The following is a 27,773-nucleotide window of genomic DNA, read 5'->3' as shown; positions in this document are numbered from 1 at the left end:
TTACAAAGAACAAAACATATAAATAGAACAGAACAAAGATACTATACATTATATGCAACTCTGTTGATTTACTTTCATTTAAGTTTATTATAGTTTTAAGAAGATGTAGACAGCAAAAAGAAATATAAAAACAGCCCACCATTGTTTAAAAATAGAAATGTATTATTTTAAAATGCATTTATTTACATCTATTTTTACATTTCTGGCCATGTCACTACACTGAATGCCAAGATAAAGAAGCCAATGTAATACATAAGGCTGATGGTTTGAGCTGTATTACAGTGACAAAAAGTCAGTGTACAGTCACTTCAATGACCTACCAACACAATATGAAGCCACACTGAATTACTCCTAAACAGTTTGCTGTACATCTGATATTTTTTTCAATTTTCAAAAAATGCACATGAAATATTCAGGATATCTACAAGGATACCCTAAAGGAAAATAATTTATGGAAATAAATGCTTTAATTAGGACAGAAAGAGGAGGCTCTGGTTTTCATTTAAATATCCGATGTACTCAGAATACTTTTGCATTTTCATAAAGGGAGGAAACGGTCAGAACTTGATCAGGCATACTGCGCACCTTGACTGTAACAGTCAAAAGCCAACAAGACTTGAGTGAGAATTTGAAATAGAATACATCAGAGCTGAAACCCTTGCTAATGAAATGTTTAATTTTTTTAAAAGTGGAATATGGCCTGCTGCAATATAACAGGATTTGTTCTATTATTTCAATTTTATTTAATAAGCGTGTGAAATGAAGCTCACTGTATCAAATGTTAGCAAGCATGTTACTGAAAGGTACATTAACATGGTTTTGGCACAAACCTGTTTTGAAAATATCAATTTTAATTAATGATAAACTTTCAAGGAGGATATTAACACTCCTTATTCCTTACAGCAAGGCAGTGGAAAGGAAGCAAACTACTTTTAATTAAGGTTCAGAAAACAAAGGGATTACACCAAAGGGACTCAAATAAAAACTGGGGCGCTGAGGAACTGCAAAGATAAATTAAGCTTTCTCACTCTGGGAAAGCATTAAAGCCTAGAAAAAGGTGCATATAAGTTTAAAAAATCCAGACAATTAAAACAGGGATGAGCTCTCAAATGCACAGTGAGACCGAGAGAGATTTTAGCAAAGAAAAAGAAGAGGATAATGACTCCTTAGTTTTATCAGTAAATTCTAATTATCGTATAGATACTGTAGTTTAACCAGGATAGGGGTTTATATTGTTATGTCTTTTGAGAAGTGACGTTTTTATTGTGGAGCATAACAAGCCTCAGCAGAAATGCTATAACAGCAAAACCCACAGAATGCACAAGTACAGTTACTTGCAAAAGTATTCGCTCCATTCCAGCAAAATCTGAATTTGATGAATTACAAAAGATGTTTTCATATATTAGATCTTGAATGCTCAAACACAGCACTTGGATGAGTGAAAAAAGACACACTTCAGCAAAACAAATCAATATATAAAATGTTATGTTGACATTCTTGTTGTTGTGCTTAACTATTCTTTGCAGAAATACTTAAAACAACAAATCCTGGAGCATGTAAAAAGCATCCCTGCCCTTGAGGAATACTTGGTAGAAGCACCTTTGGTAGCAATGACAGCTGTGAGACTTTTTGAATGAATTTATGGCTCTTTATTATTATTGGTGCATTTTTTAGCCTTCAAATGAGCAATAATATTTCACATATTGTCACACACATCTGTTGGATTCAAGTCAGGACTTTGGGCCAGTTAAGGACATGAATTGTCTTTTTGTTAAGATGTTTCAGTGTAAACATGAAATGGTGCTTTAGGTCATTTTTTCTGCTAAAAGGCAGATTCTCATCCCAGGTTTAGCTCTAGAGCAAAGTAAAGTTGGTTTACCTCTCTGATTTGCCAGTTATTTGCTCCATCCAATTTCCCCTCAATCATGACAGGTTTTGCAGTATATTTGACAAACTTTGACTGGGTGACACATTGTGTGGGATTTGCGATACACAAAAAGCTTTGCATTTAGACAAAAGAGTTCCAGTTTTGCTTTCTCACCCAAAACATTGTATCTAGTATCACTTTGTTGCAAAAACCAGGCAGGACCTGAAAGATCAATCTGCCATACAGGACAGCTTTGTGGACTGACAAGGATATTGTTGACTCCTGGTCATTTTCTCCCATCTCAGCCACTGAAAGCTGAAGCTCTTTCAGCTCATTTGAGCCTCATGGTGGCAATGCTTACCAATTTCCTCCTTGTTCAGCTGGTCAGTTTATCAGTTACAGTATAATCTAGACACTGAAAGGGTGGTACGATACACCTTTCACTTAATGATCAATCTCATCATGCTCAAAGAGATATTCAATGACTATGAAATGTTAATCAGTGCCTTTCTACAACTTTAGCTTTATTCCTGAATTGTTCTGGAAGCTCCTTGGTCTTCTTGTTTCAATCTTTGCTTGATATTTACCACCTTTAAACGGGATCATACAGGAGCATTCATTCTGAAATAATGTCAATATCTCTTACTGTACACTGTGTGATGATGCACAGGGATGTGCCTCACAGGGCATGGCTTTCCCTTTGGTCCATGTCTGGTTTTTTTACTATTCCCCCTGCCCAAGATGGCGGAGCGCAGATCACGGTGAGCTGACAGGCCCAACATTCACTGGAACAGACAGAACATTTAGAGCAACCAGGAAGGCGTTGTTGACGATGAGCCGATGCCCAGACCGCTCAGAACAATCCCACTTCTCCCAGCACAGACCAGGCCTGTTTCTTCCTCGAAGGTTTGCTGAGGGGAGTCACTTTCCTAAATTCGAGTAAGAAGAGCCATGTCTCTGAATGTTGCTTCCAAAGCACTGAGAAAGGAGTTGCACTGCAGATGATTACTTGATTGGCACTGACCAAAAGAGGCACACAGGTACGGAGAAATATTATTTTCCCTAGAACTGATTAAACGGTAGCACTGCTACTGAGATTTTTTTGCAGCCCAGATACAGTAAGAGGAGTGAAACACAGGCTGGGTGTTGTATGTTTTTCCCCTTTTGTGGGCTGTTAATTTCCCCTGGCATGGATAGTTATTTGCACTAGCTACCACAGGACCAGGCGTATTTATAATAAACATTATTTTTTCCCTGCTCAGGGCCCACCTACAATCTGTGCCCCTATTGTGGGTAATGGCATCTCAATGGATAGAGGACATTCAACTAATGACTAATGTCAAAGTAATTTTGTGCACCTGAGGTCATTTAAATATGCCATACCAAATTTAAATTGCAATATGCAATAAACAATCATTTTTCTTTGCAGCTTTTGCTGATATTTAACTTCTTTCAACTGGAAAAATGTTCAGTTTGAGCAATCATGTTTTGATTAAGATATGTTTACTTCAAAAATGGGTAAACATCATTTGCAATTCAAAAGATGGGACATCATTGGAAGGTGATGAATATTTTTGCAAGGCTCTGTATATGCAGCAATTAAGAAATCAAAATTCAGAAACTTCCAAATATAACCTACTTATTATCGCCTATAATTTGTGGACTGATTAATCCTGGGTTTTAAGCTTCTTTGGGTTAAACAAAATTAGTCTGCAATTAGAGATTGTCAAAAGTGCTAATTTTATGCTGAAATAAACCATTTTAGAACATCCAAAAAGAAGAATGTAATAACTATTGTGGAAATCAAATCTTTATTCTGAATCATTTTTTTTTCAAATGACAGAATAGCCAATACTTTATAACCATGTAAGGATACAAGAATACTTCATACATGCTGCTAAGTATCATTGAATCTGTAGAAGGATACAAATCTATTTTATACTGTACAGCTGACAGATATTTCTCTTTCTTGACAAGAAGAGAGCTTCAAAGATTAAATTTGTTTGTATTTGTAAACAGTCCAGTGCCAGCAAAATAAAAATCAAATAGTTGCTTCAATCAAATTTCTTGAAATGGAAGAATGGAAGTCCACAAGATGTTCTTTAAAAAGGAAATACATATAGTGAAACAAAAACTAAATATTTTTTTTATTAATATCTGCAAACACACAGCTGATGCACAGAAATCAGACCTTCCAGATGTAGGTTAAAAACAGTGCACTTTTTCATATTTGTACTCCATTTATTAAGACTGGGAAGAAACCAACAGATGCAGAATTCTGAGTCCTAGCCAGGAAGAAATTCTAAACAGTCAATCAGTAAGGACATTTAGAGCTCTCCTCTCTCTCAAGTGAAATACATGTACGCAGGGAGACAGACACAGCACAACTCTCAGAGACAACGATAAGAAAACACCTCCTCACCTCTGCATCTCTGTGATGCAGCAAAAGGTTTACATAAAAATAATAATACAAACCTTCAATGCTGCAGGCCTGAGAATGCATTTTTGTGAGGGTACACTTGAAGGCTAGCAAATCATAAACATTGTTCTAATATCAGAAAATGAAGGTGAAATTAAGCAAGACAACAATGACAGCTGCTTTAGTCCAGAGCAAACAAGCACCTCCATCTGCTGAAGAGATTAAGTAAACCAGAGAGCAAACTTTTGCTCTGGTTATTTTACATGAAGACACTAAAATATTACTAAACTAGTGCCAATCGTTTTCTACTTCTCACTGCCTTTTTGGGAAAAAAACATGGTTGGTAAGTATTTCTCAACAGTAAAATACTGAGCATTGGCTTTGTGATAAATGCTAATAACCTCCTAACAAAAAAGGAGATCTACAAATTCCAAAATTTGATGTGCTTTATACAGATTGTTAGGAAATCACAACAGACAAGCTGGTTTAGTGTGAACAACCTTGGAATAAAAAGTTATGCCCTTGGAATTTGCAATACAGCTAATGTTATTAACCCACCACATTCATTTGCATAACTAGGCTGAGAATGTCTGGTTTAAAAAATAATTATTGACTTATTTCAACACACATTTTAAGTAAATCTAAGACAGAACCTATAATTTTGCAATTGTACTAATTCACATAAGACATATTTTAAATCTTTTCAGTGAGAGCTGTTTTAACTGTGTTCAGGAGTAGGCCCACTGGTCACCCTCCAATCTGTTTCAGCTTCAACCACTGGTGGCAGCTTATCAGATAGAAATAAAAAGAAAATTGACAGGAATTGACACAATCCTAGCAACACGTAAAGGTACGTCTTTCAGCTATGCCACCAGTCCTCCAAACTGAACTACCCTGCACGTAATGAAGTATAGTTGAAAAGTAGGCTACTTCAGAAATAATGGTAAATGTAATAATCACACACCAATATTCCAAATCAATACCATCCAGTGAGTGCTCCTTTTAGGTCACCAGAGGTCACATCTGTTGAATCAGTGAAAAATGAAAAAGTATGTGCTTGTAAAAGCTGGATTGCTAGACATCAAGGCATGAATAAATGAAATGAATGAATACATGAAATGAATCTAAATGTAGACCATGACAGGTGAAAGTGACACGTACGGTTGTTTCAATATGCAGTAACCACAAGATATCTTCCTAGAGGAGGAAAAGCCAAACTCCTACCTCCCACGTTTTAAGGAACCCACATATCAAAGTTGTAATTTCAAAAGTAATGGCAACAAACATGGATAGTGGAAGATTTCATATTTAAATAAAATCAAAACTTCCAGTAGATGTTTACAGAATCACTGAACCCAAATTTATATTAAAAACAAATTAAATCAGTATATACAACAATGAAGTGATTCACCAGTCAGAAGCCCTTAATTCTAGTCTGGCAATGAAAGATTTCCCAGAGCAGCCAAGTTATAATAAGGAAATAGCAAGAGCACAGAAGTCTATGAATTAATTAAGGTAGTGTAAAGAGCTGCTTTGTAGAATCATGTATGTGCAAGGTTTTCTGTCATTTTATATCTTTAATTTTCTTTATCTAGATGCATTCACCCTCATGTGGATCAAGGCTAAACATGTTTTTATTTCCGTGCGCTCAGCAAATCAAACAGGAATGTAATGACCTGTACATTCACAATTTCTCATACATAGTTATAAAAGCAATTTCCAAATGGAGAGTTGATTCACATTATTGAACTTCTACTCCAGTAATTCTCACCTGAATAGCGACCCTACTTCAATCTATGTCTTATGAATTAAACTCACAAGGTACAGCAACTAATTATCAACAACAAAAAGTGCAAATCATGTATCCTTTATATTGGATCCTTTCTATGCTTTTTGTTCTTGACATTTCTTCAGGCTTTATATTAATCAGATTAAATCTCCTTATCACCTGTTCCATATCAATACTCTCACTTATGAGGTGATTTAGTGCTTATCCAGCTGTCAAAGTCACTCAAGTGTATCATGGTTAGTCACAATATGCTAAAATAATCAAATTGATGTCAAATAAATTTAAGCAAGATCCAAAATCAGTATACCTTATTTTTCTACAAACATACAGTGATAAATGAATGTTTAACTTTGATGCTGAGAATATTATATTGAGTTGACTATTGTATAAAATAACATCAATCATGTTGTAACATTCTGTACACTTTCAGAATATCAATACACAACCTACCATTCCTAAAATAGTGAGGTTTTTCCATTTTCTCACAGAACATTTTTCACACAAGGTATCGTCCTGTATAATATCCACGAGGACAAGCTTAATGATGTGTTTCTTTTTTTTTTACATGGTGTTTTTTACACTTGTTTTTATCCAGTTTTAATTCTATTAATTTTCTATACAAGAAGCCTCATGCTCAGCTACTACATTAACAAAGATGGATATAAGCCATTCTTGTAGTATCTGCTCATGCTAATGCTAATTCACTTGAATGCTTTTAAGTTAATATACTGTATATGAAAATTACTTTTTCAGAGCCTGACTTATTTCAAGAGCTAGAGATTGACTTATTTCGTCAATCACTCTATTTGAATGCTTTAGTGCAAGAAAAGCATAAAGACCTAGAGTTAGCAACTATTGTTGACACTGTACATTTAAACCTTTTAAAAAGTTATCTTGACTCATTGGCCTTTATATCAAAAAAGAATTATCACCTTACTGAAATGAAATATGAGGTTATCAAATATGTTTTTTTGTGCAAAATATACTTTTAAAAAACAATCCTGGAGATGAGAATCTAAATAATTATTATTCTATATGATTTGAGAATTTAAGTTATTGGCAAACATAAATATAACTGTTTAAAGTGTAGTCCCAAAAAACCATTAGGCTCTCCATTTTATGAAAAAATAATGTCTAAATTACAGTAAAGAAGCAATCTAAAAAAATAAGTCAAAACAAAATCTGCAAAAAGAGGCAACTGAAAGAAAACTATCATACTAGAGTGGTCAAAGTTTTCCAATCTGAACAGAGATTGACAATTATTCACAGAGAATTTCCACTGACACAAAAAAAGGTTGTGATCAAGGTCAGTAGCCTGACCATTGTATGAAATGCCTGTCGCTGTCAATCAGACAAGTTAATTTTTCTTTTACAGAGTTTCAGATTGTGTCAACTAAGCAGGCTATGTTGAAAATGCAGCTCTTAAAAAAACACAGGCAAAGTTTCAAATATACCTGTCCTTGTAGTTAAGACTAAGGGCCCTGGTTTGCTCTGTGGTATTCGAATTTACGTGAATGCCATTACCTAGATTTCGCATGCTTGTCATTTCCAAAAATCTGAAAAAAAAAAAATAATCAGAATCTAACAAGGTTTGCAGAATTCTGATATGAAAAGCCCCAAAAATCAGATTGTTAAAATGAGCAATCAATGAATTTAGGATCCTGAAAGGTGCCGAGATTATATTATGAGATGTATATTTATGAGTGTTTTATTAACTTTTCACATGAATTTGAACATACAATACAGAATTTGAGAATAACATTCAAAATGAGTGTGTTGGAGGAAAAGGGAGAAAACACTCATTTTAATTACTGATAATCAACTTTTTTTTACTATATACTCAATACCTCTACTTGCTTTTTATTAAAAGTTAAGAGATATTCTTCAAATCCAGGTTTCACTGTGAATAGGAAAGTGTAAAAGAATTACAGCCATACTAAATGAGTAACACTCAAATCTGAACGGTGGGTGAGATTTATATTGTTAGACAAAACATGTTCCCCAAAGACTGAATGAAGTGTGAAGGGTCTGATTCACCACCTGTTTTTTCCAAATGGTAGACAGAAGGTACAATTCTGCCATCTTGCATATATTAAATACATCATTCAACAAAACTAATAATTTTTGTATGTATAAAAATTAAAACTATAAAGAAAACTAGAAATTCTAAATGGTTTTCTTTTTTATTAAATAAAATGGCATATACTGTACATATGTTTCAAACAAATTACAAAATATTGTAGGGGATCTCATATGCACCTCTTAATACACAGTGGATTATTTTTTCAGGAATTATAACTAAGGGCTGCTAAAAAATATACTGTATAAAAGTATTAAATATATAAAGAAGTTCAAGCAGGTAGCTGCGTAAGCATGCATAGGGTGCAAAGGAACAAGTAAAGGTTTATTCCATGCTGAAAAGAGAAGAAAAGAAACACACTGTTTCGGCTATGGAGACTTCTTCGGGCTTCCTCACACTTAAGAGGAGGATGCCCAGCCAAAACGGTGTTTCTTTTCTTCTCTTTTCAGCATGAATTAATCCTTTAGTTGTTCCTAAAATATAAAAATGTGTCAATCCAGATCTACAGTGGCTACAATATGGAATCATTATGTATTTGTTTGGTTTTGTTTTTGGGGGGGTGGGTGGGGTTGATATCAAAACAATCTATAATGTCATTAATATTTACAATTAATTATAAATATAAACCAGAAAATAACTGTTTCAATATTTACACCCTTTGTTATGACACACCTACAAAGGCTTTGATGCAACCAAATTAGATAGATGACTTTATCGGCCATTTTCAATTTCTTGTATTAGGAATTTGTCTTTTCGCATACAGCAACTTTCTCTCCATGAGACACACAGACAGAGAGAGAAGCTGGGGTCAGAGTGCAGGGTCAGCCATTTATACGGCGCCCTTGGAGCAGTTGAGGTTAAGGGCCTTGCTCGGGGGACCAATGGAGTAGGATTCTTCTGTCGGCCGTGGGATTCAAACCAGCAACCTTCCAGCCACTGGCGCAGATCCTTAGCCACAGAGCCACTGCACCACCCCTAAATTTGCCTTTACAAGTCACATGTATAATTGACTGGAGTCCCCCTGTGTGCAGTTAAGGTGTTTCACATGATTTCAGGTTAAATACATCTATCTCTGGGACATCACAGTTGATTAGCATAGTTCCCAGTAAAAACTAAATCACGAAGACAAAGGAAAGTGCTAAGCAAATCCAGTATAGGGTTATTGAATGGGATGGAAAATACTTTTGATAGTCACTGTAAATTAAAATATGAAGATCACCCAAGTTACCTTAACAAGCAATGGGCTCCAGACTGCTGTTTTTCTCTTGGCAGGATTGTAAAAATGCAGTATCAGAGAGAAATTTGTTGGAATTTTCCAAACAATGAGGGACATTTTTTTGTGGAAATTTTACCTGCCTGGAATGCTCTTACTGTTTATTTTTTGGTTATTTTCTCCTTTGAATCTATAGGTTCCTAAACAGAAAAAAATAATATTGCGAAGGCAAAGAATATAAATCTGAATAGACTAGCTAAATTATGTTTCCAATGACAATAAGAGACTTTAAGAGTACCATACAAGCATCTACTATAGTACAGTGGAGAGAAATAGTATTAAACTATAAATTCACATTCACATAAGTCTGTTTTTTAGAAATAATTTCTTTCCTACAGTGTTGTGAGGATACTTTAAGACCCCAAACACATACACTGTATATATACCTGCCAATATCTATCTGACACAGGTATCTAAGTCCACTTTGAAGATATCAAATTCAAACAAACTGCTTGTAGTTAAGAACAGAAGAAATGTTAAAAACCAGGGGGGGTCACATCTAATTCATTTTGTTGCTTTAATTCACTAAGCCAAGGGTCCTATTCTGCTGTTTTTGACAGAACCCAATTCAATGTAGCTTGTTCCAGATTTCCACATTCCACTTGCTATAAATTTCACTGCTTGTGTAGAGTTTGATCTTTTCATGTTTAAGTCTTCTGCTGTGATTTTGATACACTGAGAAATCTTTATTTAGCTGACAAAGGATCCTCTGAAGTGCGGAATTTCTGAGCAATGGACATCAGAATTCAAATTCTGTGTTATTGTCTGAATATATGTTAGTGCTATGTATGTCCTTTTATATTCTGATAGGGTATGTCAAGTATGTCCTTTTACGAATGCAACATTTATGGTAACACAGAAAGATTGTGCTATTTATAAGCATAAAGTCACAGAGAAATGGCCTGTGCTTTAGAACAGAGGAATGAGAGAACAATGGTCCCTCTCTGCGTTGCTCTCCAGAGGCCATTCCTTAATAAACCTATTCAAAACCACATTGAACTGTGCTGTGACTTCTTCTATATATATATACTTGCATAGTTTTGATTGCTTATGCATACCAAACCAATTCATTTGCAGGCCACCATGAAAGTTCTGGAAACCTTTTTCTAACAGACAAAGTAATAATTTTATTTATGCCTTAGATGTGCTACGTGGGGAATTCCTTTAAAATAGCAAGGCAAAAGAACTGCATGGGTGGCATTGAGGCACAGTAGTTAGAATTGCTGCTTGGCAGTGCTGGGGCCTTGGGTTCAATTCTGGACCTGGGATGCATTCTGTGTGAAGTTTGTGTTTTCTCTCCGTGCTCTTGTGGGTTTCCTTCTACTTAATTAATATTTTACTTCAGTTTCGTCCCACAGTCCAAAGACATGCTGGTACTGTAGGTTAACTGGCCTCTGGGAAAACTGGCCCTGATGTGAGTGTGTGTCTGTGTGTGTGCACTGAGATGGACTGGTCTCCAGTTCAACTGGCTTGCACCCGTTGATTGCCGGGAAAGGCTCTGGCACCTCTGCGACCATGAATTGGATGAAGCGGTTAGAAAATGGATGGATGGGTAACACTAAATAAGAGATTTGAGAACATTTGCTGTCAGTCATCTCAAAAATACAGATGGAATCATAAATCTGAATCAGTAGTACTAAAATGATTAGGAAAATTTCAAGAAGCAAAAAAAATAATGATCGTAAAACTCACTTCCAAGAAATGCAAGGCTGTATTTTAAATTTTGAATGAATGGGATTAATTTACCAAAACTCATAAGTAATTTCCATAGGAAATTAAAAATAAAATTCATTGGCAAAATATGACACACAAAGAGGTTCCCTGACTAATTTGCACAGCATTGTGCATGTGGTGCCCCTCCTTTATAAAATCCATAACAAAGTAAAACAAATTCTGGCAGTAAATTAAAAACAAATCTCTGCAGGATGTTAAAGCATGTGTCTTCTTTTACATAAACAGATTCTTCTCACTCTTCATTTAGCAATGCTTCAGTACAAAAGGGTTCTAATCCTGGTTTGGCATTTCTTTCCAGTTACGTCCCTTATTTATCTTTCTTATTACTGTTTTCAACATAATAAGATGAAGAACCTACTGCAGATTCGGGGTTGCCTTTTTTGTGCAGTGATACATCTTAATCACAGTTAAGTAGGACAATGTTCTTTAAGTTATTACTACAGAGTTCAGTCAATGATTTGTGGTTTTCTCTGACTTCTCCAACGATAAATGCCCCTGTTTCAGTGCACCAAATGTCTTGTAAGGTGTCTGAATAAGATTGTACAAAATAAACAATTTTAATTAAATTACAGGAGCTGGAGGGGCCCATATGCTATTTGACAATTGCTTTCTCTCAGGGCCTAAGTTTGGTATCCTGGACACATTCATGTAATATAATTAACTTGCTGTCTAGCACCATTTTATCAAGCTCACTGAAAATGACTAGAGGTCTGAATGGCTGTGAGGTACTTGGAACAAGATTCAACTGTGCTTAGAGAGCCAGATGATCAAATTTCTACAGGGTATTGAACTGCGTGTCCTTTAAGCTATGAGCAGTAACCTTGAAAGTCTGATGCACAAAACATTCTAGGCCACAACAATTTAGGAAGTAACAGCTTCATGTAACTATAGATAACAGCAGTGCGGGTGGATTCTCGACAAGAATTAAAAGAAAACTAAGTTGGAAGGAAAAATAATATTACACCGCAACACTTGCCAGTTATCACACAATCAGTCCTATGAGTTGCCATGCTAATGAAATCGAAACAGCTGGTGGAAAAATTTCCCAGTCTTAGCACTGTGCTTATCCCTGTTACTTAGACAATCGTGTATGTAATCATACAGGACTCATTAACAAGGTGCTGTCAATATCCAGGGGAAGATGTTCACTGGAGCAACTGAGTGAAACAGCAGTTAGAAACGAGTGAAAAAGAGGTTAATACAACAGTTATTGTTTAGTTTGTTCACTCTGTGAGCACCAAGACACTGGATTTCCCCAAAACATGAACTGCTTTTAACATAGAAGCATCAGATTTAACTGCTCAAGAATATGATTTTTGGACTAAAAAAATAAGGTACAGATTCCAAGTGGTTCTGAAGTGGATTATCTGAATGTATTAGTCGACAATTGAGCACATATGCAAACAGTGCAAAAAGTTCAAATTTGCAGTTCAGGACAAAAAGAACCAGAGAGCAATATGGACATTGCTGACATGGTAACCTGGATGCTAAAGAGTGAAGAATTGACTGAACTGGCACCACTTATTGACATCTGTGCCACTTCCCAAGCATCTAGCGCAGACTGTGAAAGTGGATTCAGTTTAATGAAGTGCATCAAGACCTAATTGCAGAACAGCCTCAAGGTCAACCACCTGGACCAGCTCATAAGAATAGTCCACTCAAGAAGCACATGCAGCCATAATCTTAGACAAAGTCTACATCCTAAAAGTGACAAGGACAGATGGGAGAAGTTAAGAGTTGCATTGCAACAGTTATTTTTTATTACTTATTATTTTATACAATAACTGTTGTGGTCTAAAAGGACCTTAAGCTTGTATAAACACTTTTGCATGCTGTAATTAATTGTTTAAAGGTTTGTTGTCTTTTTGGGTCTCCAATGTTGCAAAATTACTTTCACCAAGTGATCTGCTGACTGATCAGTGATGAGTTATAGGGCCAGGACCCAATTTCAATACCGATTAAAAAGTTATTTTTAATACCAATTCAATATCCATTGGTATAGAAAATAACTTTCAAGACAATGTACAATAAATTAATAACATTTGTTAGAAAAATATTAGAGAGAAACTTCAAAACTTACAAAGAATTTTAAATATAACCACCGACTGCAGAGATACCTCACTATTAAATATGTAAAAGAACAGGATCACTTGCACAAACATACATCATGTACAATTGCAATCTATGTCTTAAAATAAATTGTTTTTCTATGATTGGGAAATTCAATCTGGTTGTTGAGAAAATATTGATTTATAATGTAAAAAGGTGGCGTGACATGTATTTAGGAAGCTAGTGAAATATACAGTAACTAAAATATATTATATAGAAACCTTAAAACTACAACTGTGGACATTATTTTCTAATGAAACAATATCGAAATTGTGTAAGAATTTTAATTAACAGTAAATGTTTATGTAGACACTAAAATAAACAACCATGTGAAAAGAAGTGTTACATTGGTATATATAGAAAGGCCATATTAGATTTCCTGAATTTGTTTTCATAGCCTGTTACAGCATTTGCAAAAAGCTGTAAATTTTGTTATCAACGACATTTAAACTCTGTGACAGAATTCATAGGAAAAATTTGAATTGTATATTGTCTTCCCTTACACCTTCATGCCTACTTTCCACACATATAAAAGCCTAGTCAAGTAGGGAGAAACCTAATTTGCAGAATGAATTTCATTACTATCAAAGTCTTAGCTCATTAGGCACTTCATTTTCATTTTTAATCTCACTCTTTAAAAGTCCATGCCTAACGTTTTTTTTTCCAGTCCTTAAGTTTCAGTTTTTTATCTTGGTAAATAGAAATCGAGAAAAAGCCATAAACTGAACGCTCTGTTGTCACCTAACAGTAAAATCTGCACAGGTAAAGCTCAACAATAAGGCAATCAAATAAAAGTCTAATGCCACTGCATTGTCCAATGCACTCATACGGGGGTATGAAAATATGGTCACATATTGTATCTTCAGAGTTGAAAAGCCTAACAAACTGAAGATACATAAGCCACTGTATTTCCTCAGACTTGAGAAACCAATAGTATCTAAAGTGTAACAGCTGTGAAAGAGAGTGGAGGTATTGGGGATGGCGACACCATTTCCCTTACAATGAATAAACCTTTCAACTGACACAGGTCTGTGATAAATCTAACTTTACCTTGGAGATGAGGGCTGTGTGGATTTTCTTCAAGACGTCATCCATTTCAAGGAGTTTTGGCCCAATCAAGGAGCTGTGAGGCCCACTCAGGTGACCAATGTGGTCTAGACCGAGGTAGTGCAGGATCAACACGTCCCAGTCATCTCTCTTCAGAGTACTGTCCAGGTGTCTCGTTACATTGTTATCCACCTGAAAAAATAAGCAGAGAAATACACAATTTTTTCACTAAGAAAACATATTTTAATTGATTATTTCTGTATCTTTCGTTGCTAAATTCAGTTTATTTTGCCCATGAAGTGTGATTGCTACATCAGTTTGTTTAATCCAGAAGAAATTAATTTAGCTCCCACATACACTACAATTTGTACATGGCAGCACATCAAATGAACTGCGCAGAGAATAAACAACATAAGCTGGATCCTGTGTATGAAGAGACATTTGCCATTGCATTTTTGGCAAATGTTTTAGATTGGGCTCTTTTTGATCAGTTACAATCATTTGCAAATCTTTAGGAGCCTTTTAGGTCTCGGTTCAGATCAAGGTATAGCTCTTTTATGTTTACTTATGATTCTGCTTATGACTACTGACTCTGGTTTGGTCAGGTATTACTAGAGAGGTTTAATCTTAATCGTATTGGTAGAAACTTTGTTTGGTTAGTGTTTGTTACTCAAGTAGAACATTGGCTGCATCTAGCATTCCAAATAAGGCTCTGTATTTACTGTAAGCCATTTCATTTTTTACTTAAGTCTTTGTAATCTATTCACAACATAAAACCTGTTTACTAACATAAGAAAGTTTGAATCACAGACCTATCACTTTACTTGAAAATGAAATAAAATACATTTCCATATCACTTTTAAGGAGCTTTAAAAATGGCGTTTCATAAGTATTGCACTGTATGTACCATTTGCTGCCTCACAGCACTAGGGCCCTGGGTTCAATTCCTGGGGTGCTATCTGTGTGGCATTTTTATGTTCTGCTGTCCTGAGGTATGTCCTGAGGTATGAGTGTGTACATGTCTGCTAATGACTCTTGTTTGCAATGTGAAGTACTGGTTTCCTGCTCAGAAAGTAACCCATATTTTGCCCTTTGTTTGATGGGACAGGCTCCAGCACCCCCACAGTTCCTAAACTGTGTGATGAAGTAGTTAGAAAATTTACGGATGTATATACCATTGTTTATGACAGATTGCCGTAGATACAGGTGAAAATCCTAACACTATATCTTCCTCACTCTGAATTCTAGATGTTTTATAATCTTTACATTCACAAACACATACAGTATCTTACCTCTGTGTAATCAGACACAAAGAATGAAGTTGTTCCATCATATTCCATGAAGTGCTTTGGGAAAAGTCGAATCCAAGTATCATCTCCGTAGAATACCACCTTCTTCCCTGCTGTTTTGGCCTGCCAGATGAGGTTATCCTCTTGAAGAGCCGGAGAGTTGAGATTCATGACTACATCAATAAAGCCCGGTATACTGCCGGTTGTCAGTGCCTGGAAAACAATGTGTTAAAAAAACTCAGGTATGGAAAAAAATGAAATTCCAAAGGTTTCATTTTCATTTAAATTGGTCTTAAGTGTATTGCTTAGGAAATATTTTACGCTAGCAAGATAAGCTGGCTATTATGTTTTTATTGGATAAAAGGGATCTTCATGACTGTCTGGTAGCAGCAACATGCTGGTTGTTTCCATGGTCTTCACAGTGGAAACCCTAATAGTAAATTTAACATCCCTGTTTGGGAAAATGTGATATAACTTTAAACACTCTTTAAGTAAGGTTCTTACAAGCCCTGTATATTCAGCTGGCTGAAGAAAAAGGAGAATTCCTTCCAAAAATGTATAAACAGTTTGACATGTTTGCTCTATGAACACCAGAAGGAAAAAAAAACATTTCATAAACTACAACTATACAGATTATTGTTTTCTGAGAAAACATTCTTTGATGCAACTGATTCTTTACAATTTGGGTTTGGTTGAAATTTAAAGTCCTTACTTTCCCTGGAATATGGAATGCATATTAAATGGAAGAGATTGCCAAATTGAATTGGGCCTTTGATTTCTAGTTATTCCATAAATAATGGCTAACAAAAACTAATTTAATTTCAAAATGTGACATGCAAACATCTGAGAATTACATATTTTGAAAAAGGGGACATACTAGGTAAATGAAAGCATCAAATGCTACAGAAAAAAACATCTCATTTGCTCATGAAGAGGGCAAGACACTACCCCTGAAAGAAATCCCTGTGCTTTGTACAAGCAGAGAATGTCAAATTGCTAACATTGTGCGACTGGGCTCAATAGATCTGGCTCCACTCAATTCCCGTGTCACTTTTTAGCAGACAGGATAATATGTTAACTAACAATACTTTTTATTTAAAAAACCTAAATGAATGTCAAAACACAGCAAGCTACAGTGCTCTTCATTAACTTTATAGATGCTGTGCATGCCGTTCTTTAATGTTTATTAATTATATGCCTTATGTAGTTTTTTATATCCTGAAGCAAAAATAATGCAAATGTCAAATTTGTGTTAAGTACATTGTGATAGTGGGCTTTTATTCTCTGAGAAATGCCAAAAGAGCCCACAAGCTTGTGTGAGTCAGGGCTTCCTACCTTAACAAAGGTCTTCTCAGAAAATTCAAGCTCAAGACACACAGCACAAAACTAGACTTAATAGCCAGAAAGAAACAAAATTATCTTAATTAGAAGTTGTAGAATTCATGCATTACTCTTTTGGCTTACTAAAATATGTTCAAGGTCAGAAATCTAAAAGCAGGGACTGTAGAAGCCTTAACTGAAGCAATTCTGTCTCTTGCTGATATAATTGTCTGAGAAGAAAAGCTGAGATGAAACACCACACAACAAAATAAGTTAATGTCTCACACATACATCAGTACCAAAATGCATCATTCAGAGGGGCTGGAATGAAAAGAGCAAAAAGGTTTAAAACTAACTAACCCATATTTGATGTGTTTCAATTAGAAGACAAGGGGTCATTTTCATAAAAATGACTAATCCCAAAATATAGGTTTCAAGTCCCTTCAACAAAGTTTGTCAAAACTTGACTCCTTAACACTGTTTCCTAAAACACTTTTCTGTCGGTCTTAATTTAGGCAGGTATTTGTGTCTTGGCAAGATTCACATTATTCATATCACTATTTAGTGCTCACTAAAAATCCACTTACAGCTTGAGGTTTTTACAATTCAGAGAGAGTGAAATATAATAAAAATGCTAAAGAGGATGCTAGAGTGCCTACTTTTAAAAGTGTAAATATTAAGCATGTATGAGATATGTTTTGACTTTTATTTAAGAGATTAAATATGATACAAAAAGGAAAGCTTACAGGGCTGATGTACTGAATCAAGTGCTTTGCAAAAGTATTCAGACCTAGCAGTATTCACATTGTTGCTTTAAAGCTTGCAGTCATGACAATTTGAAGTAAAAGACATACTGATACATAGGAACAAGTAATAGGTTTATTCCATGCTTAAAAAAAGAAGAAAGAGAACACAACGTTTCGGCCGTGGAGCCTTCTTCAGGTGTGAGAGAGACAGGGCAGTAGACAAAGGTAAAGTAGCGGGAGAACAAAGGTTGGGAGTGAGAGGCAGGAGCACGGGACAGAAAGAGGTGTGAAGTCAGAATGGGTGCGGAGAGGTGTGAAATGAAACTTCCAATGAATGGAGAAAATTTTAAACAACAGTAGTCTGTCGTTAAGAGAAGGGAGAATGTGTGATCCTAGCTGCAGGATAATTTTGGTTTCGGTGGTCTTTCTGATGTATGAGTTCGGAAAACCGTCTTTGAGAACAAAGACGGAGAGATTAGAGTGGCCGTCAAGTAGTAGACATGTTTTCTGAAGAGAACACGTCAGGGCTGTGAAGATTAAAGATCTCTCCAAGCCATTGTTTCTCATTTCATCTCTGACGGCCACGACCACTCTAATCTCTCCGTCTGTGTTCTCAAAGACGGTTTTTCCGAACTTATACATCAGAAAGACCACCGAAACCAAAATTATCCTGGAGGATGGCCTGGTTCAGACTGCTAATAGCCAATAACTGGGATGAAAATCAAACTTTCAGCAAGAGAATAACTCAAAACACATGACCAAAGCTACATTGGAGTAGCTTAAAATAACATTTTTGCTTGCTTCCGCCAAACACTAACCACTAGAAACTGTATTCTGTATATACTGTACTATACTTTTGTATTTATTATGCTGAAAACAATGGCATTTTAAAACACGCATATCATATTAAAATATAAAAATTAATATATAATACACTTGTTGATGTTTAAGACAAAAGCTTTAAACTTTACTGCCAATGATGGTTTCTTTTCTTCAGGTAACATTTTATTCAAGAACAGTAAGATACACATTAGCTCAAACTGGTCTCTCTGGGCACCTGGGTTCTCAGAAAGGTTTGGTTCATTCTTCTTATTTCCTCTCCTCAGCAAAGGTCCTTTTGAGACCATTTTGTACAAATGCACATTTTTCTAATCGTGAAAAACCATAGCACTTGCAGCAATGTTGTTTACAAGATGTCGTTTTCTATTAGATTGTCACCTTTCACACAGAGAAGTTAGTTTGCCAATAACAGTTTCTTGAATCCAGCTTACCAGAACTGGGTAAAAGATTAAGTTGGGCTACAGCTGGTTGATGAAATAGCCTTCCCAGGAGCCACTGTGGTCACCATACTGTATATTTAAAACTCTACAATGGTATCACCACTTAGACCTTGAACCTTGAGCTGTTACAACACATTCTGATGGGTTGCCTGACACTGACATTGCCACCAAATGACTGTACCATGACAGTATTATGAAATTAGATATCCTGTCATTCTTATATAAAACATTAATTTATAAATAATAATTTGCATTGTATACCCATTTATTCCCCCAATAACAAAATATTAGAAAATATCTATTATGCAATGTTTCTTTTTATTTTTGCTAAGTGTGGTATTATGCGGGGCCAGTTCCCAGTGGGGAAGCAGAGCCCTGGTAGAAGGGCGATGCCTCAGCTTTATAGTCACAGCTGGGCAAGTCCTATAAAGACACAAGGGGAAGGGGAAGTTTACACCGACAGTCCCAGAAGTGAAAAAGGTTTTCTTTTTCTTTTCTTTTCCTTCTTTTCGCATGACCCGCTGTGCAGTACCACTGGGGCAGGCTGCTATTTTTTCACACGTTTTTATTTTATTTTTGGCCTTACGCACCTGTTAAATGGGGCAGTCCAATCTGATCAACGCTGTGCTAACTGTTCTTTTTTTCCCCAGGCTTGACCCCGCTAAACAGGGTAAGCCCAACCTGGAAGTAAAGAGGCACAGCGGTACATCTTTCATTTTTGTCTTTTTCTTTATTTTTTCACCTCTTTTTGTGTTTTTATGCATGTATGATGTATTTGCATTGAAAACTTACCATCAATAAAACATATGGTCATTCTTACATGTTCTATATTGGACAGAATTCGCTCTCCAATCCATTATCATTAATCCTCTCATCAAGGTAAGGGTATAATCAAATAGGACCCTTTCTCAGAATCATATTACAGAGCTTTTCAAGTTGAGTTGCCATCCTGTATTCAAGAATACTAAAATATAGTGCACTGCATTTTTGCAAAAGATACAGTGCAAAGGTTTCTGTACACTGCCAATTTATCTGAGAGGAGAGAATATGGATCTATTTGATTTAAGTTTTGTATGTTTAAAAAAAAGCCTAAAGAAATTCACACAGATTCTTAGAAAAACCTGCTCTGGTTTTTAACCATGAAGCCTTTGAAGTCAGAGGCTGGAGGTAAAAGAAACCCTCCTGGGTCTGCTTTGTACTGTATCTTCTGAGCTGCTGCAACCATGGGGACGTTCAAAACTTCAAAAGAAAGCAATTGATTAGATGATTCCAAAACGTCCTATCCCACACAACAAAGGAACTGATACAATCGAGTCAGAAGAGGCATTCAAAGAGCTTCTAAAGATCATTACTGGCAACAGAAGAGAAAAACTTGACCTTTTAACTGTGTAAAGAATAATTGAGACATGTTTTCAAGACACTGCTAGTGCTAAACAATACAATACTTGAGCTCTGTGCTTTCTCGGCCACCTATTGTTGCAAGAGGTTTGCAGTACACACTGACTGAGTATTGTCAAGAGAGACAATATTGTAGATGATGAAGATATAATCTCAATGACTACCTAAAAGCATAAATATCATTAACCTAGCTACAACTATATTGCTCAGTGTAACACAAGAAATTCTATTAACTTTCAGCTCCATCATTTTCAAATTATATTGTTTTAAATACTGGTGTTCCCCAAGGCTGTGATTCTCCTGAGTCATTAATGGCCTCAGCTATTTCCAACCTATACAATTGAAATGAAAACACAAGGACCTTCTGTTAATCTATTAAAGTATATAGATGATTTGGCCCTAGTAGGACTGTTTACTTAGGCATGGAGAACTAGTTTGAACAAAAATAAGTAAATTGGGTGGATGAGATCAGTCAAGCATGCTTCATATTGATGTTGATAAAACCAAAAAACTGTCTACTTGTAACAATAATAAGCTTTCAACCTCTCTCCCTTATTGATCAACCTGTGAAGGTTGTTCAGTGTTTCAAATACCCAGGAATAGTAATAGATGAACATTTGAACTATGCAGAGAATACCAACTGTATTTTTATGAAGGAACTAGTCAGTGTATACTGTTGATCAGGAAGTTGAAAAGGTTTGGAGTAAGTCAAGACATTTTAGAGAGGGTTTATAGAAAGCATCCTTACCTTTGGTATTATAGAGTGGTATCATAGCCTGAGCATTAGGAGTCAGGGGAAATTGGACGGAATTGTTAATACTGCTAGTAAAATAATTGGTCACTCACAGAAACAGCTTAAAGAGCTGTATAATATTACAGTTCAAAGAAAAGTTCAGCTTATCGTTGATGACCCTCCCCCCCCCCCCACCTCTCTCTTCATTCCCATTTTCAACTGCTACCTTCAAGGATGCATTTTAGCATACCAATGGCCGAGAAAAATATAAACAATAATCTTTTGCTTCCAGTGCAATTCGTATATTAAATGCAGCTAAGCAACTGTTTCCTATAGGAGCCAGATTAGTGTGAGAAAGAGCGGGATGTGTATATGTATTGTTGAATGGCTGGGACTGTTGTTCGTATTTTAACATGAATTTATTTTATGGCGGGTGTTTTTTTCTTTTTGACGTTTTGTATGGTGATGCCAAAGACAAATTTCCACACTGTTGGATGAACAATAAAATTGTACAAATGAAATGATAATACAATGGAAGACTAGCTCAAAGGAAATGAAATGGATTATCATTTTAATCCTAAAATTCCCCAAAACTCAAAGGAAAAACAATCTAGATCAATGACTATTTACACAACTTAATCTGGACATGAACTGGCACTGTGAAACCCACCAATTCCTCTTGGCAGCCAGTCATTGTGAACGCTGCTGCGTCACACTGCCAGGATGCTGCACTGAAACACCTCTCCAAAATCCAGATGCCACATCAGTCCTTATCATTGCCATTTGGCAACACTTCCTCACTGTAAAAAAAGCCAAACTGAAAAAAGAAAACTGTTCATGTTGTTGTGTGTAAAATGCTTTCATACAAGAAAAAACATTTTCAGAAGAACAGTGGGCAAATATAATTGTATTGTTACTATTTAATGATCTCAATTAGATTAACGATCACATGGACAATAGCAGCTTTCAAACTACTTTTTAAACATGTCCAGTGTCAAGAATCCTATAGATTATAAATTGAAGGGGCAGCTCTGCATTGAGCTCAAGCGATCTCCACTTGTTAGCCAGTTTATTACAAATTAAGTCTTGGGGACTTAATTTTGATTAATTTTGATTCGGGGATGACATTTTGATCATTTCAAAATCTCCAATGATGATAAAGCAGTTAAAACACACAATTTAACAAAAGAGCGCCACCATTATAACTATTATTTATCATAGCTTTTCGTCTTTAAAGTCACAAGAAAAAGAGAAGATGAGTTTCGAAGTTCTAAAAGACATGTAATTAATTAATTAATTAATTAATTAATTAATTAAATGTTTCTCAGAAAACTGCAGCTTCACCAAGGTCGTAGTGAAACATTTACAACCAGCCTAACTCAAACCCACTTAATTTATTAAGACCCAGAGAAAAAATAACAAGTGCAAACAAAAGGTAATAATGAATCAAAACAAGTAAATGCAAAGATTACTGTTCACCAATTCCAGGAAAAAGCCATAAAATAAGGATTGCCCACCACACCCCCAAAAGGTAAACAGGCTGTAGAAAAGCACCATATAATTCAACTGTGCTTGGCTGTTATTTCTACAGTGAAGGATTAAGTTAAATGAGAGCTAAAAATGAGAGAAAAAAAAATCAATACTGTGTCCAAACAGAATCGAACAGCCTATGACAGCAACTCCTTGTTGATCGATCTCAGCAGAGGCTAGCCAAAGCTTCAGTCTGCCAGCAGGTTATGTTGACAGCATCCTTGCTGAAAAGCAAAATATAAGAGCCTACTGCTGGCACAAGCTCATGGATGACAAATCCACTTGCAAGGCGACACCTGGGACTGTAGTGTATATCCTGCTCAGCAGTTTGTGCTCCCTTCTTTGATTCCAGAACAAAATGCTGTGGTTTAGGTCTGTATCATTACCATGTAAAAAAGAAAAAAATAGATATGGACTGCACAGCATGTGCCTTACAGTATATGAAATCTTTTCTAAAAACTTGTAGTCTCCTATTATGGTCCAATATGATATATAGCTGAAATGTGGAATTAAGATATTACAGTTAAAATAAGGAAACAATTTAAAACTTTAATTTACTTAAATTTCATCATTTATTTCTTGATTATTTTTAGTACTTCAATTGGGAAGCAATACTTAAATATTAAAAAAAAAACTTAAAAGTGCAGGGTCTAATGACTTTCATATGCACAACACTTTCCCAAAGGGAAAAACGGAAACATACAGAGAAAACATGGGTAGGTGCATAAAACTATAAACTAGCTACAGGAGGAGCCAAGGCTTCTGTGGAATGTGTGTAGTGAAAGACGTGGATTTAAAAATTCCTCAATTGAATAATGACCATCTTTAAAAAGGGATTTTCCCACAGTGGTGTCATTAACATTACTGGACAGAACAAAAATGTCCTTATGAACCTGGAAGCACAGCTTCCAGGTTCATGTCAATAGTTAGTAATCTAAATTGACTTGAGGCCAGGAGATTCTACAACCTTTGAGGATTAAGCTTCCACAACTTATGAGGCTTGAATTTTCTAGATATGACCAGCTGAGCTCTTGTGACCAACAATGTATTAAAGAGATAAAAGAGAGGGAGAGAAGCAGAGATGCAGAGGTGGGAGTATACAAAGACAGGAGAGACTTACAGCTTCGCAACCATACGGGGGTCAGAAATATGCTTGGTTAATGTCAACACATTTCAAATGGGAGCAGACCCAAATAATTTTGAAAAGTTGGCTCCACTGTTAGCAACCTATCTTCAATACTTGGATTTGTCCTTCAAAAACCCAGAACCCAAACTTCTTGGGTATTTTGGTATTTCTGAATCTGAGACTTAATGAATCACATTCAGACTTTCATGTTTATGGAACTATCCAAGTTTCATTTTTAAATCCAATAGACATACTTTGTCATTCTTGATTATAAATTTCAGATAGGACACTGAAGGTCTACTTTTTAGCATCAGATTAGAGAACAGGATCACCTGTGAAGGAGTAGTTCTGACTTTCCCCACATAAAGATCTAAATGTATTAAGATGTCAATTTGTCATATTTAATTTAGGAATTTAGTGGGGAAAGTTGGATGTAAAGTGTTGGGCTCTAGACCTCATACCAATTCTAAATATTAATTTGTGTGCTGTCAGTTTGTTTGGTAAATACGCTAGTTGTCTAGAGATTTCCTAACGATGTCTCTACCCCCAAATATTTCATGGAAAAATAAAGAAGTGGTGGGACCTTGATTGGTATTCCCTGACCATTGGGAGTGTTTAATTATTTATTTTTTATATATCTGTTATACTGCAGGTTGTGTAAAGTCCGACTAATATGTGTCTAAATAGTAATTATTTTAGCATCAGTTAACGTTACTTAACACAGATAGGATAAGAAGTCCCTACATTCAACTGACAAATTATACCATCCCAACATTATAGATGGGACAAGAGCTGATCATGCACAGTATATAATAAAGTGGCTGGACTGGCCAGCTAGCACACCTGATGTGAGCCATTACAAAGCATTGTAAGAATGTTCTTCTGAGGGTTCAGAAAGTTACAGACTAAGATCCTGAAAGAAACTGAGAACATCCTGTAATAAGACTGAAGCCTAGTAAGACAGCAGTATGTAAGAAATAAAATAGCATCTATCAATGTAGACGCTCTCCCATGTGTTTGTCTGACATTAATTTGCTCCTTCCAGATGCTTGTATGAATCTATTCCTTGAGTGGTTTCATGGTTGAAGAATAATTCCCATTATGAGAGAGAACTTTCAAGGCCACAAGGAGCATATTCTAGTTCCCTAGATATTACTTCCATCTAAAGCCAAAAAAAAGACTTGTTTCTTTATCACAACATCTTAACAAATTTACATATTCTAACTGCAAGAACAATATGTCTTCACCTCTTGTCATACAAAAAGTGGGATGAAATCTGATTTTCTTCAAAAGCAATATCAATTGAATTAGGCACATTGTCGATGTTGGCAACACAGTATTTTGTTATCTCCTGATATATTACATGGGTTTCCCCAGGTTTACTAATTCATTGAAGAATATTTTGTTACAAATATAGGGGTTAAAGAATTATTATAATGGGATAATCAAAAAGTAAAATACATAATCATAAGCCCCAAATTATAAAAGATATATCAAGAATATACCCAAACACCTGGCATAGTTAAAGACGCCTGAAATCTTTATTTCTCTGGCACAGATCTGGCAAAGGCATAATAAATCGGAGGCAAACATGTTAATAAAATGTTTATTAACAATGACAATAAGGCGCAAAACAACATATCCCATTTACAAACAAGGCATCTCAGAGGCCTATATCCTAACCAACCATAATTTAAAAATCCTATATACAGTAAACCCTAACAGGCCAATAAAACATAAACCCGTGTTTCCTTAAATCTGGATGCTACAAAGTAAATGTGACCTTACCTTCCTATTCTTAAAAATACATCTACAAACCAGGAGAGAACATTTTTAGTTTCCTAAAATAGTATGGTTATGTTAAATCCCTAACACCTTTAAGTCATACTTAAAATTCAAAGTTTATTAAGGGTTGTCTAGATAATAACACAAGCATTCATTAAGCAACATTTGGTAAATTCAACAATGGGTAATTATGTTTATACAATATACATATAGTCTAAGAGCTATGCATGATATTTACCATCAAAACTGGATTCAATAACTGAACTTAAACGTCAGTTGTCATGGCTTTTTTAAGATTTAGCTTCAAAAGTATTCATGTTGAGATTCAATGGATTTGGATTTCAACGCACAAAGCTATTAGCCTATTTAATAGACTTACCCTTGCTTTCAAATCTGTAGTGTTAGTCTCTAAGTATATGGTGGTTTTCCTCGTGTGATCCAATTGTCATAATTACATACAGTACATAGTACATCAAGTTTTAGATTTAGAGTTGACTGTCACTATCACTGAATTGTTATATAATGTCAGCAGCCATATCACCCTGCAATTCACAACTGACAACCCACTGAAGCTAAGCAGGTGTGAGCCTGGTCAGTACCTGGATGGAAGACCTCCTGGGAAAAACTAAGGTTGCTGCTGGAAGAGGTGTTAGTGGGGCCAGCAGGGGGCACTCACCCTGTGGTCCATGTGGGTCCTAATGCCCCAGTATAGTGATGCGGACACTATACTGTAAACAGGCATCGTCCTTCGGATAAGACGTAAAACCGAGGTCCTGACTCTCTGTGGTCATTAAAAATCCCAGGGTGTTTCTCGAAAAGAGTAGGGGTGTGACCCCGAAGTCCTGGCCAAACTTCCCATTGGCCCTTACCAATCATGGCCTAATAATCCCCATCTATGAATTGGCTTCATTACTCTGCTCTCCTCCCCACTGATAGCGTTCTGGCGCACTATGGCTGCCGTCACATCATCCAGGTGAATGCTGCACATTGGTAGTGGTGGAGGGGAGTCCCCATTTGAGTGGAGTGTCCAGAAAAGCGCTATATAAGTGTAATCAATAATAATAATAATATTATATACAGTACATATATTTGTAATATACTTAACTGAAATACAAAGGGTGAATCCAAAGTGAGGATAAATGTTTCAACAATATTACATTGCATTTTAGAAGAGTGCAGTGTTATAGACTCCAGGATACAGAGGCTATAAACAATGTAACTCAATTACCTCAATAATGTGCAAGCATGTAAGGGATCAGTTAGCAATCAGCATGCGTTGCTTAAAAGGCAGTAAAGAATATTATATAGCTGTGTGTTAAGCAATGCATTTTGATTGTTCATAAAATTAATATGACATTTTCTTGTTTCAGGAATACAGTACAAATAATGTTGGCAGGCTTATCAGTAAATTTGTTGCTTTTAGCTATAGGGTGAGAGTCTAATTTGTTCTTATGAGGTGAAATGCCAAAAGTGTTCAAAAACCACTATGTATATATAGCACGTTTTTGTTTAAGTTTATGTATAATTCAGATAGTATGGAACTAAATCCTGTTCTTGAAATAAAAATAGCAAGAGCAATATAATACAACATATATACAAATAAAATAAGTTTAAGAAAGAAATAATAATATTAAAGGAGTACATTTATCAACCACAAAATCAGCTTTCAAGTCTTTATTGCTGTCTGCCCTTTGACATGCTTTAAATTGTTTTTAAGAAGATTAAGTCTATCAAACAACTATACTAAGAATGAGTGCCAAAAACAGCAACAGTTCAGATTCTTGGCTTCAGAGGATTGTCATATATGAACAGGTCAAAGGAGTTAAAATTATTAAATCTAGAACAAAACAGACAGAGTGGAAATATGATCAAAGCATCAAACTGGGACAATATTTCATACTCACTATCGATTAACAATGGAAAACTAAAAGGGTACTAATTTAGGATGAAAATGGGAAAAACACAAGTTGCAGACATCTGGAAAAGGCTTTCCAGTTAAGCAGTTGAGGCTGAAAATTGGGACTCTTTACAATAAATGGACGCATTTAATTTAGCTACTAAACAATCATACAAGTAAGATGGGCAAAATAACTTCCTCTCATTTTAAACATAGCTCATATTCTCGAGTGGCATAGCATAGTGGATAAGCCTTTGGGTTAATGAAAAACAAGTAGTGGGTTCAAATCCCTGCTGCAGACTCTTCTGTCGGACCTTTCCCTGAAGTACCTAGTCTCTCCAGCCCACCAAA

At 35.7% G+C, this 27,773-nt stretch overlaps 1 protein-coding gene across 1 annotated transcript in view; it reads right to left on the bottom strand.

The window, feature by feature from the left end:
- Positions 1–27,773, bottom strand: part of pigg (phosphatidylinositol glycan anchor biosynthesis class G (EMM blood group)) — a 131,408-nt gene that overhangs the window by 89,989 nt on the left and 13,646 nt on the right. Inside the window, exons 3-4 of the mRNA XM_088626285.1 lie at positions 15,611–15,820; positions 14,322–14,510 (exon numbers count right to left, since the gene is read on the bottom strand). Coding sequence (XP_088482411.1) covers positions 14,322–14,510; positions 15,611–15,820 — 399 coding nt within the window. The remainder of the gene's footprint in view (positions 1–14,321; positions 14,511–15,610; positions 15,821–27,773) is intronic.

The sequence above is a fragment of the Lepisosteus platostomus genome, chromosome 1, assembly GCF_059453375.1.
Source record: "Lepisosteus platostomus isolate fLepPlt1 chromosome 1, fLepPlt1.hap1, whole genome shotgun sequence".
NCBI classification, from domain to species: Eukaryota; Metazoa; Chordata; class Actinopteri; order Semionotiformes; family Lepisosteidae; genus Lepisosteus; species Lepisosteus platostomus.
The sequence above is the reverse complement of the archived record's forward strand: the minus strand, read 5'-3'. Positions and strand labels throughout refer to the sequence as shown.